The sequence below is a fragment of the Mobula birostris genome, chromosome 26 (genome assembly GCF_030028105.1).
Source record: "Mobula birostris isolate sMobBir1 chromosome 26, sMobBir1.hap1, whole genome shotgun sequence".
NCBI lineage: Eukaryota > Metazoa > Chordata > Chondrichthyes > Myliobatiformes > Myliobatidae > Mobula > Mobula birostris.
This window is the reverse complement of record NC_092395.1, coordinates 4507989-4526080: the sequence shown is the minus strand read 5'-3', so window position 1 is coordinate 4526080 and position 18092 is coordinate 4507989. Positions and strand designations below refer to the sequence as shown.

Here is an 18092-nt window from a genome sequence, read left to right as displayed (position 1 = left end):
ACTCCATTTCCCCTCTGCCAATTTAGTTTAAACCCTCCCTAATAGTTCCAGCAAGCTTGCCTGCAAGGATATCGTCCTCCTCAGGTTCAGGTGTAACCCATCCCTTTTGTACAGGTCATTAGTTCCTCAGAATATATCCCAATGCAATCCAGCGATCTAAAACCCTGCCCCTTACACCAATTTCTCAACCATGCATTCATTTGCTAAATCATTCTATTCTTACCCTCACTGGCATGAGGCACAGGCAGCAATTCAGAGATTTCTACTCTGGAGGTCCTGCTTTTCAGTTTTTTTTTTACCTCCCTAAATTCTCTCTCAGTACCTCCTCTTTTTTCCTACCTATGTCATTAGTGCCAATATGTTCCAAGACTTCTGCCTGCCCTTTAGAATGCCCTGGGCCCAATCCCTGACCCTGGCACCTGTGAGGCAAATTACCACCTGGGTGTCTCTATCGCGCCCACAGAATCACGTCTACTTGTCTAACTATGGAATCCCCTATTATTACTACTACCACCCTCTTCTCAACCCTTCCCTTCAGAGCCATAGGGCTAGATTCATTGCCGAAGAGCCAGTTGCTGTGACTCCCCCCGGTTAAGTTGTCCCCCTCAACAGTATCCTAAGTGATATTCTTACTACAGAGGGGAAGGCCACAGGGGCACTCTGCACTGGCTGCCCACTTCCCTTCCCTCTCCTGACAGTCACCCCTTTACCTGCCTCCTGCAGCTTGAGTGTGACTACCTCCCCGTAGCTCCTATCTATCTCCTCTGCAGTTTCCTGCAAGGCCACTGAGCTGGAGCTCCAGTTCCTTAACATCCTCCCTGAGGAGCTGCAGCTCGGTGCACCCGGTGCAGACGAGGTTATCTGGGAAGTTGGAGGTCTCCCAGGATTCCCACATCTCACACAAAGAACACTGCTCTAACAGATGAGGAATGAAGAAGAAGAAATCCACCAGATACTTACCTTGCTGAAGCCTGATGAGCCAAAGCCTCCCCACCTTCCCACTCTAACCCTGATCCACTGACAATATTGCCGCTCCAAAAATGGCTGCCCTGCTTTCCCCTGCCTTACTTTCTATTTGCCCTTGCTAATGAATTGTGGCCACACCACTGTAAAAAGCCAAAATCCCCCGAAAGCTCTTGTTTTTTTAATCTCTTGCTCCTGGACTTGTGTGAGGCCTCCTCTGCCCATTTGACTGCGATTGTGCCACCAAAAAATTACAAGAAGTTGGAGAAACCAATGTTCATGCCATCAGGTTGGAGGCTACCTCGATAGAAGATGAAGTGCTGCCCCTCCAACCTGAGAGTGGCCTCATTGTGGCAGTAGAGGAGGCTGTGCAGCGACATGTTGGAATGGGAACTGGGATCGGATTTAAAATGGTTGGTCACCAGGATACCTGCTTGTTGTGGATGGAGGGGAAAAGGAAATTTGCTTTGGCATACCGAGCCTGAGGCCATTTTGAGTTTCCATCTCTGTGAGAGTGAACTGAAGGGCAGCATTTACCTCCCATGATCTAGTGGGCTTAGTGTAAAGCAGTCATAGAATACTTTAGCACAGAAACAGGCCCTTTGGCCCATCTAGACCATGCCTAGTCCCATTGAGCTGCACCTGGACCATAGCTTTCCAACCCCCCCTATCCATATATTTATCCAAACTTCTCTTAAATGGTGCATTCAAACCCACATTCTGCTGTCAGATTGTTCCACCCTCTGAGTGGAGACATTCTCCCCCAGGATCCCCTTAAATGTTTACCTTTCACCCTTAAACCATAACCTCACCCAATGTCAATGAAAAAAACCTGCTTGTATTTACCCTATCTGTACTCTTCATAGTTTTGTACACCTCCATTAAATCTCCCCTTATTCTCCTATGCTCCAGGGAGTAACATCTTAACCTGTTCAACCTTTCCCTATAACTCAGGCCCTCAATTCCTGGCAACATGTTTGTAAATTTTCCCTGCACTCTTTCAACCTTATTTACACCTTTCCTGTAGGTGGGTGAACAGAACTGCACACAACACTTCAAATTAGGCCTCACCAATGTTTTACACAGTTTCAGCATAACATTCCAACTTCCGTACTCAATACATTAAATTATGAAGTCCAATATGCCAAAAGTTCTCTTTTTAACCCTGAGTACCCTTGATAAGGAGTGATGAACACTGCCTAAGGCAGTCTGGATAAAGGGTCCCAGCCCTGAAAGTTGACCATTCATTTCACTCCACAGAAGCTTCCTGACTTGCTGAGTTTCTCCAGCATTCTGTGTGTGTTGCTCAGGATTTTCAGCAACTCCAGAATCTCTTGCACCTCAGAATTATTCACCTTCTTGTCACCAGAGCAGCAGACTGCTACAATTCTCAAAATATTTTGTGTGGAACCAGTTTAATCTTCTTCTTCGCTCTTAGACCATGCAGCATAGGAGCAGATAGGCCATTTGGCCCATTGAGTCTTCTCCACCATTCCACCGTGGCTGATTTATTTTCCCTTGCAACCCCACTCTCCTGCCTTCTGCCCATAACCTTTGATGCCCTGACCAAACATGAACTAACAATCTCCGTTTTAAGTATACCCAATGGCTTTGGCAACAAATTAAACAGACTCACCACCCTCTGACTGAAGAAATTCCTCCTCACCTCTGTTATGTCCCTCTATTCTGAGGCTGTGCCCTCTGGTCCTAGACTCCCCTACCATCAGAAACATCCCCTCCATCTCCACTCTATCTAGGTCTTTCAGTATCCGATAGGATTCAATGGGATCCCCCCCTTCATCTAAACTCCGGCTACTCCAGGGCTCAAATACTTGCACTAACGGCACTTTGTGCATTACTGTGATAATCTGGTGCTGTTGCAACTTATTTTCTGCTACTTACTCTATTTAATACTGTTTTTCTATTACTGTCTTGTTTTAATTGCCTGAGAGGAAGCCAAACAGAGTTTCATTGTACAATGAAATATAATGACAATAAAGATCATTCAGTACAACTCAACACAAACCTAGAGGCATCAAACGCTCCTCATATATTAACCCTTTCATTCCTGGGACAATTCTCGCGAACCTCCCCTCCAATGCCAACATGGAGTACAATTGCTGTAAGTCACCTTAAGGAAACTGAGCGGTCACTTTGTTATATTTTGGGGAGGAAACACTGGAACTGCTAAGATCCAAATGAAGACAATGGAGGCAGATCTATAGCATAGCTTGTTTATTTTTTTTAACTTTTTTTTTGCATAGGGAAACATATTCACTTCCAGTAACTGTATGTAGTATGAGCAGCTGCGAACAGCAATGGCAAAATACAATGGTTATAATCAAATTTGAAGCTGAGTTCACACCAGTTTGAAACGAGTGGTGCTTTAGTTGCAGATATTCTGTACATCTGTGCACGTGAGCAGCAACAGCACTGCTCTTTCACTTTGTCCCTTTACATACTTAGCTAAGGATTAATAGGCAAGTACAATCAAAATAAAAAGGTTTTCTTTTGTGTTGCTGGAATCAATGTACTGTGGTGAAGAAGATATACTTTGTCAGAACTTTGCATCGAGCAACCAAAGAACCACACGTTTGATCTGGTGTGTAGTGTGTTTATGTCTGTGCAGTAAGCAAGCGTTTATTGATTAACTACTGTAATACTCTAAAATATAATGAAAAACCCTCAGAAATAACATGGTCTCAGCATGTTCTCAGAGAAATGATCTCTTCCCGGAAAGTAACGCACATGGACTCACGACAGTGATGTTGAAAGGACATTTGCAATAGAGACTGCGTGATGACGAATTTTAAAAAAAGGACTGATAAACTCAGGCTTTGCAAAGCAAAATTGAATTCAGCAGTCGATTATCAGGCACTGCATTTATTAAAAATGTTTTTTGGTACTCTTTTTTTCCCGCTGGCTTGTTAAAATGGTTATAAATAATTGTAGAGGATAATGCAACAGCTCTGCTGACCATTGCTCTCTATACAAGCACGTCAACATGGACCCCAGTCGTTATGCTGTTGTCATGCTGATCAGCAGATCACTCCCTACAGAACCACATGTGGTAGGAAAATGACCTGCTTTGCTGGATCTTTTGCCTATTTTCCTGCTATTTTATACAATAAAGTTCGGTGTAGTTTGAACAAAGCATGCCGAGTATAACCTTGTTTACATGGAGCGGCTGGGTTCGGGCACTGTAGCTGAATTAGGGCTTTATACGTGGGTGGGTCCAAATAAAATTGGGATTTAACAGTCTAAATAAACTTACTCCAGGAATGAAAGAGTTAATGTATGTGGAGCATTTGGTAACTCCGGGCCGGTACCTGCTGGAGTTTAAAAGAATGAGAGGGGATCTCATGAAATCTATTGAATATTGAAAAGCACAGATCGAATGGACGAGGAGAGGGTGTTTCCTATAGTAGGCGGGTCTAGGACCAGAGGGCACAGCCTCTGAAGAGACAGACATCCATTTAGACCAGAGATAGGGAGGAATTTCTTTAGCCAGATGGTGGTGAATCTGTGGAATTCATTGCACAGACAGGTGTGGAGGCCAAGTCATTGGGTGCCAAATGTTACAAGGAGAAGGCAAGAGAATGGGCTTGAGTGGGTTAATTAATCAGCAATTATAGAATAGCGAAGCAGGCTCGATGGGCTGAGTGGCTTAGTTTTGTTCTTATGTCTTATGGTCTTATATTGCTTTTAATTTACAGTTAATAGAGGTTATGTACTAGGTTCATTGTGAATTGCACAGAATAATTCAACCATTTTGCTGACTGAATTATCACTCTGACAATAGTAAGCCTCACAATGTTGAATAAGTAATGGAGTTATTATTAAATGCAAAATAATTATCATAATGATGCATCTTCAAAAATAGGATTTAGGTTCAAGAATGGATGTAGAATATTTGATTTTCAATTCTTTCATTATTGGATGTGGAATATTTAAGGGAAACTGCAAAATGATTTCAATATTTTAGTAACCAAAATGTAATCAAAAGTTTGTGACTGATTCATGAGATTCATGGGAGAAAGTAAATGGATAAAGCATTATTTTTCTGGAAATGTCTTAGAGTGGATAATGATGTGGACAGGAATTGACTAACATGAGGTAATTTTAGGAGGAAATGAATCTAGCGTGATGAGTCCAGTTAATGCTGGACCCAGCCCCACGTCGAGTCTCCCAATAGACAGACCCCGATCACTGCTCCCTGTCCATGTAAAAAAGGTTGAGGAATAACTGCTCTCTAAACCTGATTGTCAAAGATGGAAAACTGAGTTTGCCAAACCAGCCTGAAAAAAATGCGTTTTACACCCAGCAAGGTGACAAAACCCTTCACAAACTTCCTTTCAAGTTTAGAGTTTTTTTTGCACAGTCTGAATAAAATGCCTCTGCAATTGACAGGTGGCTTTGAGTCACCTCATCGGTCCGACGTTTCCCGTCTTTCAATGAGACTTCCAGAGATGTAGGTACAGATGTTTAGATGTGTATGTGAAAGAACAATATCAGTATATCTACTGCCTTCTACAAAATGTAATCTGGCCGTTGAATGTGTGTCATCGCGCTTCGCTGCAAAGGAGGTGCACAAGAGATCATAAAGAGGTGGAGATTGTGATGGAATTTTGCATATTCCCTTCAGGCTAACTGAAACAACTAGCACATTTTGCAGGGGGTTAGATAAAACCTTTGAGAGAAAAAAAAATATCTGTGGCGTAGGCCTAAGAATGGTGTTGATTTGACTAATGCGGTGACTACCGACAATGTAAATGGCAGCTTGTTCCGTTCCAGTCCCTGTCTTGAGTTATTGCAGAAACGGAAAGGGTGAAAGATGTGGAACAGTGCAAATTTATCCAGGGTTTGAGGAGGGAAATGAGTTTTGTTAGTTTCTGAATGGCTGCTGTGGCAGAAAGCATGTGCCTTCTTTGCAGTTCGGGTCTTTACTATGCAGACTGAGAGAGAAGCTGATGAGTAGAGTAGAGCCAGTCACTGCATCCCTGAGAGCTTTGAATGGGCAGGAGTTCAACTGAAAGTGGTTAGAACCAACTAGAAATAATATTAGAGCAATGCTCTTTGTTTAAACAGGGCTAACAGACGGTGGTCTCCAAAGTTATTGACACCTTCCAGATTTGTGAGACAACGGTCTGGAGGAAGGGATTCATTGTAATTGGTGCTCCACTTTTTATCAAATCAAGTCAAAGCAAACAAAGTATTTTGGACTATAATTGTACATGGAGACACAAAAAAACTGCAGATGATGGAGTCTGAAACAACAAACAAAATGGTGGAAGAACTCAGCAGATCAGGCAGCATCTGTGGAAGGAAATGGACAGTCGACATTTCCGGTTAAGACCTTTCGTCCAGAGTCCATTTGCTCCAGATGAAAAGTCCTGACTTGAAATGCTGATCCTTTGAGTTCCTCCATCATCTTGTTTGTTTGAGGTTTACAAGACACTCAGGTTCACTGGAGAAGAACAGGGATTATAAAAAGATGATTGGAAATGTATGAATAAAGTCTCTTTGAAATTAAGAATAGGTTTCGAACAGCAATACTCATTTTGATTTTAAAACACTTTTATAGAGGGAATGTAGAGGAAGTAACAGGCTAGGATATCTTCGATGGAAACTTTCAAACCTGTGATTTGGAAACTGGAGTTTTCAAGAGATATAAACACAAGAGGTTCTGCAGATACTGGAAATCTGGAGCAACACACATAAAATGCTGGAGGAATTCAGCAGGTTTTATTTTGTTTTAAATTTTATTATTAAGATACACTGCGGAATAGGTCCTTCTGGCCCTTCGAGCCACACCGCCCAGCAATCCCCTGATTTAATCCTAGCCTACAACGGGACAATTTACAATGACCAATTAACCTCCCAACTGGTACGTCTTTGGACTGTGGGAGGAAACCGGAGCACCCGGAGGAAACCCACGTGGTCACGGGGAGAGCGTACAATCTCCTTACAGGCAGCAGGGGAAACTGAACTGCGTCACTTGCTCTGTAAAACGCTGTGCTAACCACTATGCCACCATGCCACTCTGTCAGGCAGCATTTCTGGAGAGGAATAAAGTGTCGACGTTTCGGGATGACGCCCTTCATCAGGACTGGAAGGGATGGGGGTAGGAGGCAGAATAGAAAGGTGCGGGGAGGGGGGAGTGGAGGAAAATCATGGCTGACTTGAATTGCTTAGATTTTCTGAGGAGGTAGCAAGGAGGATAGTTGAGTCAAGTTGAAGGACGTTCTGATAAAGGGTCTCGGTCTGAAACAATAGCTCTTTACTCCTCTCTGTAGAGGCTGCCTGATCTGCTGAGTTCCTCCAGCATTTTGTGTGTGTGCGTGTGTGTGTGCGTGCGTGTGTGTGTGCGTGCGTGTGTGTGTGTGCGTGCGTGTGTGTGTGTGTGTGTGTGTGCGTGCGTGTTTGTGTGTGCGTGTGTGTGTGTGTGTGTGTGTGCGTGTGTTTGTGTGCGCGTGTGTGCGTGTGCGCGTGTGTTTGTGTGTGCGTGTGTGTGTGCGTGCGTGTGTGTGTGCTTGCGTGTGTGTGTGCGTGTGTGTGTGTGTGCGTGCGTGTGTGTTTGTGTGTATGTGTGTGTTTGTGTGTGCGTGTGTTTGTGTGCGCGTGTGCGCGTGTGTTTGTGTGTGCGTGTGTGTGTGTGTGTTGTGTGTGTGTGCGTGTGTGTGTGTTTGTGTGCGCATGTGTGTGCGTGTGTGCGTGTGTGCGCGTGTGTGTGTTTGTGTGTGTGTGTGTGTGTTTGTGTGTGTGTGCGTGTGTGTGTGTGTTTGTGTGCGTGTGTGTGTGTGTGTGTGTGTGTTATCAGGAGATTTTGCTTTGCTTGGAAGAGTGGAAGGGCTGACTCATATTTTGGACTGGATACAAGCTCTCAATAAACTGGAAAACTGACTGGAATTCTGAAGGAGGAATAATCCCCAATATTGGGGGAATAAAAATCTGGAAGGAATTCTTAAACATAGAAGCGTGGAAACACATTACAAAGGATTAAAGATCACTGTCAGTCTGCACATAGACCTGACCCTCCAGAACTTTCACAATTGACAGCGTTCGCTTTACAAACAACAACAAAAGTCATCACCCAACTCAGAACCCCTGTAGGAATAATAAAAAAGGTCACATGTTTGATTGTGGCAGCATTCTATCCTGCTTGAAGCTGATGGATGGAGGAGAATTCTCGAGTACAAGGATTTCACGGAGCACGCGGTCAGCCATTGCCAAAAATTTAAATACACGTAAACATGTTTTCTGTCCTGCCTTAAAAATAAACTAGCTACCAGCTTTGCATCGTCCTTCGCACAAACAATACTGTACATTGCATACAACAATTTGTTGGGCTCCCTCGCCCTACAAAGAGTACAGGTAATCTGTTCTACTCTCACCAGTTCAGCACTTGAAAGTCTACAGACTTTTTTTAAGCAGTCAAAAAGACTACAATGACGACATTCCTTCTCAAAATTCCAAGTGTTTCTTACAAGTTTGACATAATTACTCTTCATAAAATAAAGCATTTTTTTCCATTTACAATGGCTCTTTTACACCAGAAGTCTATACTTCTAAAGTATAGGAATACGCAAAACCATAAAAATGAGGAGAATTACTGTATTTAAATACAGTAAGGGTAACAGGTGAGTTTAACTCATATCCAGTACCCATGGAGGAAGAATACTCTACAAATGGTATATAATGCTGAACTTTCTTAATAAGCCAGTGTAATGAAACTTTTTTTTGTACTTTTCTCATTACAAAAGTCTTTGCCTTTATAAAATAGGGTAGATTAAGGAAAACATACTTAATAAAACTATACAGCTTACAAATTACACAGTCTGCAAGGAAGGCAGCTAACGTCCAAGACAAAGCTGTGACAAGGGTTGAACCTACTGGCGATGTCCTAGTTCTTGTCCTCCTTGTTCAGCATCTTGGCTAGCACACCAAGTGTCAATCAAATGCAATTTATTAAAGCTCCGAGACATTAGTAGGGTCTTAAAGCAGAGCTGTATGTGATTTGGTATCACTTATCATTCCACCTTGTACAGGTGGCTTTTTGTGTTGAACACCACCATACCAAACTGACACTCCACAACTATTGCTTTAAGTTACGATTTTTCAGTTTTTATGTACAACCTTAATTCATGGTTTTTCCAATTCTGATATGCAGCTTTTCCTTAAAAGCTCAGGACAGTTGACAGTCAAAGCTGTGAAGCACTTAGGTCTGGTGGGATAGTCAGTTCCATGTATTGATGGGACTGTTTCCTGCTCAGATCAGATTTAGGTACAGATGGACAACAGCAGCTATGCCACCAAGTAACGCAGGCCAACAACTTTTCAAAAAGAGCCACACTGAAGAACCTCGTCCTCAGATTAAAATAGGGATTGATACACTGCTGAGATCTTACCTTTCTAAAGCAACATATATGATTGTAAGTGATTATTAATTAAATCAATGTTTAAAAACTCCGCCATGGACGGTCCCAAGCACGCTGTGAATGGAGGAAGATTGAGCATGGGGCTAGAAAACCCCCATCCCGTAAACGCCTAGAGCTACAGGAACGCCAATAGAAACTACAAAGACCTCTTCCCCGTGAGAGGAAGGGTCTTCAAAGATGGGCTACTCCTGGGGACAACTTAAAAGGCTGGCCCAGGATAGAAGTCTCTGGCAAGCTGCTGTTGGTGGACTATGCCCCAGTAGGTATTATGGGGTTTAAACACTTGACCCACACTTGGCTGAAATGTTGGGCCTGATATACACACTACAATTGCTAATAGCCTGCCCAAGTGGCTCTAATTAAGGTAATTGTTTTTCTGAGTTCATCATTTGAACCACCAGGATACAAGAAAATATTCTTTCATTGATAGTGCTTCACAGCCTCACTGTAAATATACATTTTCCCCTCCCATGTTCATCCTCCTTAATCATAGATTAGTCTTTACTTGTCACAGGAGAAGGATCTATCTTTCTTTCTGTATAGAGAGCAGCACCAACTTTGGTCAATTAAAATAAAATTAAAATTAAAAATCTAGAAACGTTGTAGTTATGTGTGCTAACTCAGAGTGATTAAAACAAGCTACATGCTCTATGTCTACAAGACTGGTATTGCATATTTTCCAAAGAGTCAAACCAATAGGAGTTGGAAGACGCAACTAGGGAGAAATAAAAGGGAAACTCCTTTCGTTAAAATATTAGTGACAAATAATGTTGAAAAGCAATGTTCTTACATGACTGCAAGGTGAATATATTCTATATGAAAATCCACAGAATCACTGGAATACTGATAATTAGTGCCGTTACAATGTCCTATGAAGCAAAAATCATAAATCCTTACATTTTTACCAATGGTATTTTTCTTAATGACAAGCAACCACACATGCAGCCAAAAATTTGTGCAGTGATACCAAGGATTTTTTTTTTGTTCTTTTTTAAACATTTTTTCTCAAAGGCAAGGCACATAATGTGGTATAAAATTCCGTGCAAATTAGGAAAGGATTTTTTGTTGGGAAAAGAGTGAGGCCAGCACATAGTCGCCATGCACATCAGGATTCAGCATAGAGCTGACTGGATTTGTTTTTTGTGTTGCTGGATCACAAAGTATACTATCAAAGCACCATGCATCACTCAGCACCTTTGATGAAAAAAGAAAATGTTACTATAAATACGTCTATAGAGTTTGCCTCACTTTTCTGCTTACACTGTGAGGTTTTGGATGCCAGCAATGTAGCTCAGGCAAGGCTGTACCTGAGCTGGTAAACTAAGCATACATGGATAGAAATTTGTTCAGGTGCAAACTTCTTTCGTCAAAAGCTTTCAGTGTGAACAAAGACTGAAAATTATGCCAAATATTGCTTTCGATATGTGTCAGTTTAATGAAAATGATATCGTGTGCACAAGTGCTAGTCTTTCCTTTTTAATGAGGGCAGCTGGCTACCCTCCGCTTAAAAAAATAAAATAACACGTAACATACTAAGGCATTTGTGTTCACCTCTGTAAGGTGGGTGGGGGGTGTTTGGGATGTGGGGTTCAGGGGTGGGGGGAGGGGAATGGTGTTTCGTTGCACTTTTTGCCATGGTTGCCTGGCGACAACAATTTGCCCCGTTTTACAGTCCTGGGGTGCGAGGACAAGTTAAAAAGAATCACTAAGTTAGAAATTTGTTTCCTTTCAATTGCACGTGCCTCTTCAATCTTTACAAAAGATTATACTTTCTCTGTTAAAACAATTAACTTGTTCTTTTAAAATGCAGCAATCATTTTAGTTCCCCCCCACCAATTCAAAGTTGATCACCCATCGAATGCTACAGCCAATGTATGATTTTGAAACTACTTCCAACATTGTTGAAATCTGGTCCTGTTCTCCTGGGTAATCACTGAAAAGTGTGTATATTGAGGAACTGACACATGGCATTTAGAACTAAAACAAAAACAAAAAATCCCCCCATAATATCAATTCTTGAAACATTTTGCTTACCCTGCTCCCAAAAGATAACCTACTAATGATATTCTTGAGCTTGCAGCCGTTGTATGTTGAACCAGGCCCTATGACTGAGAAGGATGTGTGGTAGTGTGAGGCCTTGCACTGACATGGCTTATGGAGAATTCCCAGAATTCCTCCACACCCTACATGCAACCGCCAATGTCTCCCAAAACTATCACCAAAACCTATGTATGTACCTAATGGACTAGGCCATGCGCTAGTGAAAAGCAAAAATAAACTAAAACCAGTAAATCTACTGCTCTGGTAGGTGAGCTTCTATATCTGTAATATTAGTTGCATGCAAAAAAGTAACTGAGGCTTAGGGTGGGAAAATTGGAATTGAAAACTATAAGCATTTATCTGACTTGATTTTGCATTGTGGTTTATCACAAATAATCATAAAAATAATATGTTTAAAGTTTCATGTAAGTTAAATCATTCATTACTGTGTAAGATGCTTCTAACACTGCAAATATTTAATTTTGTCATTAGCTTATTCACTGCAGTGGAAGAGAAATTGTTCTCTGATGTCCCACCTGATAGATCGAGACCAGACAACCAGACCTCTGGTTAATCTGCCATTCAATCTAGGTTTGACAGAATTCTTTAAAGCAATTTTTAACGGTGTCAGCTTCAGCAATTTAGTTAGTTTGTGTTTTTTAGAGATTCAGCACGGAAAAGGCCCTTCCGGTCCCTTGGGCTGCTCCACTTAGCAATACCCCTTGATTTAACCCTAACCTAATCACAGGACAATTTACAATGACCAATTAACCTACCCGGTATGTCTTTGGACTGAGGGAGGAAACTGGAGCACTTGGAGGAAACCCACGCATTTCATGGGGAGGATGTACAGAGGACATTGGGACTGAACTCTGAACTCCGACCCCTGTCACGCTAACCGCTACACTACCATGGCACCCCAAAATCAATGGAATGATTTTACACCAGAGTATTAAACACATTTGTTTGTGTAGTATAGTAGATAAATAATTCTCGTGTTTAGTTTGGCCAGAAGCACAGGAAGTTAACTTCACATTGAGCTATGGATTAGCCAGACTAAAGTCACGGCCTTCAATGTGTAGGCTTCTTTAGTGCATATCTTTGTTGTAATTAAAACAATAATAAAGTTAGTTTAAAAACAAAAAATCACAACAATTATAATCAAGATGGTTTTGTAAAAAAAATTGGAAGAATTGACCTTAAACTGAGATTGTATTTTAGTAGACCTGTCCTCAGGTACTCCAATACAGAGGTACAATTAATTCTCTGTGCATTTCTGCACCTGAATGGGTATGGTTTTCATTGATTCTATTGTATTTCTTTGTTCTACCTGCAAGAAAATGAATTTCAGGGTTGTATATGGTGACATATTTGTACTTTGATAATAAATTTACTTTGAAATTTGAACTTTCTACTTCAGGTGGCTTCTAAATGCTTATGCTGTCTGTCAATTCTGTAAATTGTTCTTTTAAAAAGGAAAAAAAGTCAAAAGATAACCATAATGCAGTTATGAATTATGTTTAGCTGATGAAGGTTAATTTTCCCACCCTGTCAAAAGCGTATTTAGTAAACTTTGTTCTGTAATTATTTTTAAGAAATATAAAGGCTTATTTTGCATAAAAGAGACGGGGACACCTCAGGCTAAGCTTCAGTCAACGGATGAAGTGAATTGCACCCATCTTCGGAACATGTTGGTAGGATGATAGTGTTTCTGACTTGACATCTTCTTTTAAAGACGAGCTTATAAGTAGCCTTCTCCCTTGTTTCTCTCTGTTTTAAACTTGAAACCAAAGTCGACGCTCACTCATGTTCCTTGAAACACGATTACACAGCTTCGGTAATACTTGAGAGGGGTCTTTGACTATCCCAGATACCAGGACTGTGGAAAGAAACAAAATACAAACTTTAGTGACACCAGAGAGAAAATTCTGCTGCAGAATGCGGACACCGGCTACCGAGAAGAAAAACCATTCCAAACATCACGCCAACAGCAACTGATTAGAGTCATAGAGCACCACAGCACAGAAACAGGCCCTTTGGCCCATCTAGTCTGTGACAAACACCTCCCTCCCTCTTGCAGCAAACACAAAATGCTGAAAGAACTCAGCAGATCAGGTAGCATCTATGGAAATGAATCAATAGTTGACGATTTGAGCCAAGTGCTGTGTATTTAATATTTCAATAGCATTTGAATAATATTGTAAATACATTATTTGATTGAGCGTTCTTGTTCATTTAAATAATTCATTACAGATTATATGTAAAAATAAGCGAATTGCATACATCATGACACTACCATGTGACACATGTGCAAGCACTTAAAGTAAACATGAAGTTAGATATGTTATTCCTTGTTTTTCTTTCACTTAGTTTGATATTTTGGAGTTACAAAGCATAACAGTGGTGATGAGGCAGTTTTAAACGAACTGAGACAACTCCTTACCTGTAGAAGCGCAGCAAGATGTTCGAGTTTTTCAAAAAGCACAGCAACAGTCAAGTAAAAAAAAAAGTGCAACACATCATACTTCATTTGGAAAGGACTGACTTGGTTGAGTTATAAAAAAGTCAGAAAACGGAAGAATTCGTGGGTTCATAGACAGTGAGTAGCAGGTGCTAATAATCATTACAAAAGAGCAGAAATGGCTGGCCACATCAAAAAGATTGAAGCGTTTGATTACTCAATGGAAAACTGGCTCATCCATCCTGAGCAAGTTGAGCTGTATTTTGAAGCAAATGATATAGCCAATGAGAAGTGAGTGCCAATTTTTGATGAGTGCCTTGGGTTTAAAGCCATATAGTTTGCTTTGAAGTTTAACTTTTCCAACCAAACCAGCTGAAATGAACCTTGCTGATATTGTGAAAGTAATGGAGGAACACCTAGATTGTTTTTAAATTGTTCCATTCAGGCCTAAAGATTTAATCACTGTGGAGGATTTCTTCCTCTTGTGGGATAGCATCATTCCTGACAAGGTGGGGGCCGGGGGGGTGGGGTGAGGGATGGAGGGGTCACTCTGCTTGGCAGATGCACAATCCAGAAAAGGAAAATGAAGAGGAGGGTGACATAAGTGCTATGGAAATGGAAGAAGAAATTAGCAAATTCAGAGATACAAGAAACTAGAACAAAATGGAAGGTGAGAAATAAAAAGACAAGAAGTTGAAAAGGGGAGAAGAGATAGTGAGAAAAGCTGAGAAAAAGAGAAGAAAGCTGTCCAGAGCTGTCAGAACCACTTCCTGCAGTCCCAGAGTCAACTCCTACAACCACCTCATAGATGGAGGCCTCAGAACCTGAGATAGCTCCACAACCACAAGTTCTACTTGCCAAGCAGAGTGACCGCCCCCACCCCGTCAGGACAGATGTTATCCCACAAGAGTAAGAAATCCTCCACAGGAATTAAATCTTTAGGCCTGTTTCAAACAATTTAAAAATTAACTGTGCCGTGGATGTCTGTATAGTAGTTGTATTACAAAGTATACTGTGTATATGATTGAGGTGCATTTGATACTATATTAGAGTTTATAAATAAGCAGGGATTAGTGTTGTATATTGAATATTTCAGTAGTATTTAAGTAATATTGTAAATGTATTGTTTGATTTAGTATTCTTGTTCATTTTGCATAATTAATTATGGGTTATATGTAAATCTAAGTGAATTGCATCCATTATGATGCTACCATGTGATATGTTACTCTGGACTCCCTTGTTCTTATTTCGATTAGTTTGTACATTTGGGAGTTACAAAATACAGCAGGAAGGAAGGGGGAAGATGCCAGAATAAGAAACTGCAGGAGGGGAAGAAGGACAAGCTGGAAGGTTATAGCCAGGTGGGTGGGAGAGAGGACGAAGTAAGAAGCTGCAAGGTGATAGGTGGAAAAGGTAAAGGACTGAAGAAGGAGGAATCTGATAGGAGAGGAGAGTGGACCGGGGGGAAAGGGAAGGAGGAGGGGCACCAGAGGGAGGTGAGGAAAAGAGGAAAGGTAAGAGGGAAGACAGAGTGAGAGATGGAAGATGAGGGAAGGGGAGGGGGATAAAATTACCAGAAGTTAGAGAAATTGATATTCACGCCATCAAGTTGGAGGCTACGCAGATTGAATATGAGGTGTTGCTCCTCCAACCTGTGACTGGCCTCATCATGGCTGTCAAGGAGGCTATGGACCGATGTGTTGGGATGGGAATGAGGATTGGAATTAAGATGGTTGATCACCGAAAAACCCTGGTTTTTGCAGATGGAACTAAGGTGACCTTGTATTTATGATTTGAGCCTTTTCCTGCTGGTCTTTTCTCTTCACTGACTTGTCTAATTTATTAGGTTGTGTGTTGTAGCAGTAGCAGTGTGATCACTCCAGTTGAGTATAATGTTCTCCCAGTGGGTTGTATTCCCCTAATGGAGGACGCATGTGCGTGGCTTTGTTTAATGTGGGCAGCAGGTGCTCGGATAGCCACCACACAGATCAGGGTCGGGGTCAGGGTTGGAGTTGGAGTCAGGGTCGGGGTTGGGGTCAGGGTCGGAGTCAGGGTCGGGGTTGGGGTCACGGTCGGGGTCAGGGTCGGAGTCAGGGTCAGGGTCGGAGTCAGGGTCGGGGTTGGGGTCAGGGACGGGTCGGGGTTGGGGTCAGGGTCGGGGTTGGGGTCAGGGTCGGGTCGGGGTTGGGGTCAGGGTCGGAGTCAGGGTCGGGGTCAGGGTCAGGGTCAGGATCGGGGTTGGGGTCAGGTCAGGGTCCAATGGTATGGAGAGGAAAGGTGACTGGGGATCCTCCACTTTCACTGCCGTTGTGATGTGTCATCATCTTCCACCAGCTGTGAGATTAGTGTGAGTCTGGAATGGGGGTGGAAGCAGATGTGACAGGCTTGTTTAAGAGGCATTTAGACTGGCAGATGAACAGACAGGATGGGGAGATATGGACAAGGTGCAGGTTGGTGGGATTAGTTTTAAGTTAGAGTCATGGTCAGCACAGACAGAATGGAACAAAGGGCCTGTTCCTGTGTTGTAATGTTCTATGTTTATCCTGCTTGCTGGTGCTGAAGGCCTGTCCTGGGTTAGAGGACTGTGTGTGTGTGTGAGAGAGAGAGAGAGAGAGAGAGAGAGGGAGGGAGGGGTGGTGCTCGTTTTGCTTTCGTTGTTTTGTTGTTTCTTGTGCTCTGTGTTCTTCTGCTGGGCATTGTGGGAATGTTCTGTTAGCACCAGAGTCTGTCGCATCACTTGTGGCTGCCCTGGCACGCCCTCGGGTGTGTTGGTTGCTAACGCAAACGATGGATTTTTATTTCGAGTACAGCACTGAACAAGCCCTGCTTGTCCAATGAGCTGCGCCGCACAGCAAACCGCCTATTTAACCCCAGCCTAATCACAGGGCAATTAACTTACTAACAGGTATGCCTTTGGATGGTGGGAGGAGATCAGAGCACCCGGAGGAAACCCACACAGTCACGAGGAGAACCTATAAGCTTCTTACAGACAGTGCTGGAATTGAACTCTGAAGCCCCAGGCTGTAATAATGTTACGCCAACTGCTATATTACTGTGGCGTGCTATTACAGTGTTGTTCTGCTGAACAATGCGGGCTTTCCCCGTTGGCGCTGGCATGCATGGCAACACTCGTGGGCTGCCCTCAGCACAGCCTCGGTTGTGCTGGTTGTTAATACAAATGATGCATTTCACTGTATGCTTCAATGTACGTGTGATAAATAAACTTAAATTTTGCTGCAACAGCTGTTCGGTGTTAACAAATCTGTGTACTGATGTTTGACTTAAACCAGACTAATTATTGTTATAATAATTCCTTTCAAAGTGGAACCAGCGGGCAACATACGCCGGGAACTGTTGATATTTTGGGTCTGGACTCTGCATCAGGCCGGAGAGTGGGGAGGGGAGACAGACAGTCAGTGTAAGGAACATTCACCTCTATACCGGTCATCTTTCCTCTCCACTCTCAGGCGGGTCCAGTAGCAGGGTAGTTAGCACGATGCTTTACAGCGCCAGCGAAAGACTAGGGTTAAGTTGCTGCCACTGTCTGGAAGGACTTTGGACGTTCACTCCATGACCTCGCGGGCTCCCTCCGGGTGCTTCACTCTCCTCCCACATCCCAAAGTCGTATGGGCTAGTGTTAGTAAATTCTGGACATGCTATTTTGGTGCCGGAAGCATGGCGACACTTGTGGGCTGCCACCAGCTCATCTCTGACTGTATTGGCCGTTGACACAAAGCAATGCGTTTCACTGTATGTTTCAATGTACATGCGACAAGTAAAGTTAGTCTTTAACTTTGTTGTAGTTTTTTGACCTAGAACATTAGCAAATCCTCTCCCCCCCACAGATACTGCCTGACCTGCCAAGTTCCTCTTGCAGGAATTTCTTTAGCTAGAGGGTGGTGGCTCTGTGGAATGCACTGAAGCAGACGGCTGAGGAGGCCAAGTCACTGGGTATACTTAAAGCAGAGGTTGATAGGTTCTTGATTAGTAAGGGTGTCAAAGGTTACAGGGAGAAGACAGGAGAATGAGATTGAGAGGGATAATAAATCAGCCATGATGAAATAGCAGAGAAGAATCAATGGTCTGAATGGCCTAATTCTGCTCCTATAGGAAATCCAGATCTTTGAACCTGTGAGACAGCAGCACGACTACACTGCTGCACTGTGGTCCGTCTAAGTGAAGTTTTATTG

The 18092-nt window shown here is 42.6% G+C and overlaps 1 protein-coding gene across 1 annotated transcript in view; it reads right to left on the bottom strand.

The window, feature by feature from the left end:
• Positions 1-3183: 3183 nt before the first annotated feature.
• The window catches only part of nfic (nuclear factor I/C), a 494946-nt gene continuing 480037 nt past the window's right edge, over positions 3184-18092 (bottom strand). Inside the window, exon 12 of the mRNA XM_072243880.1 lies at positions 3184-13320. Coding sequence (XP_072099981.1) covers positions 13303-13320 — 18 coding nt within the window. The 3' untranslated portion in view covers positions 3184-13302. The remainder of the gene's footprint in view (positions 13321-18092) is intronic.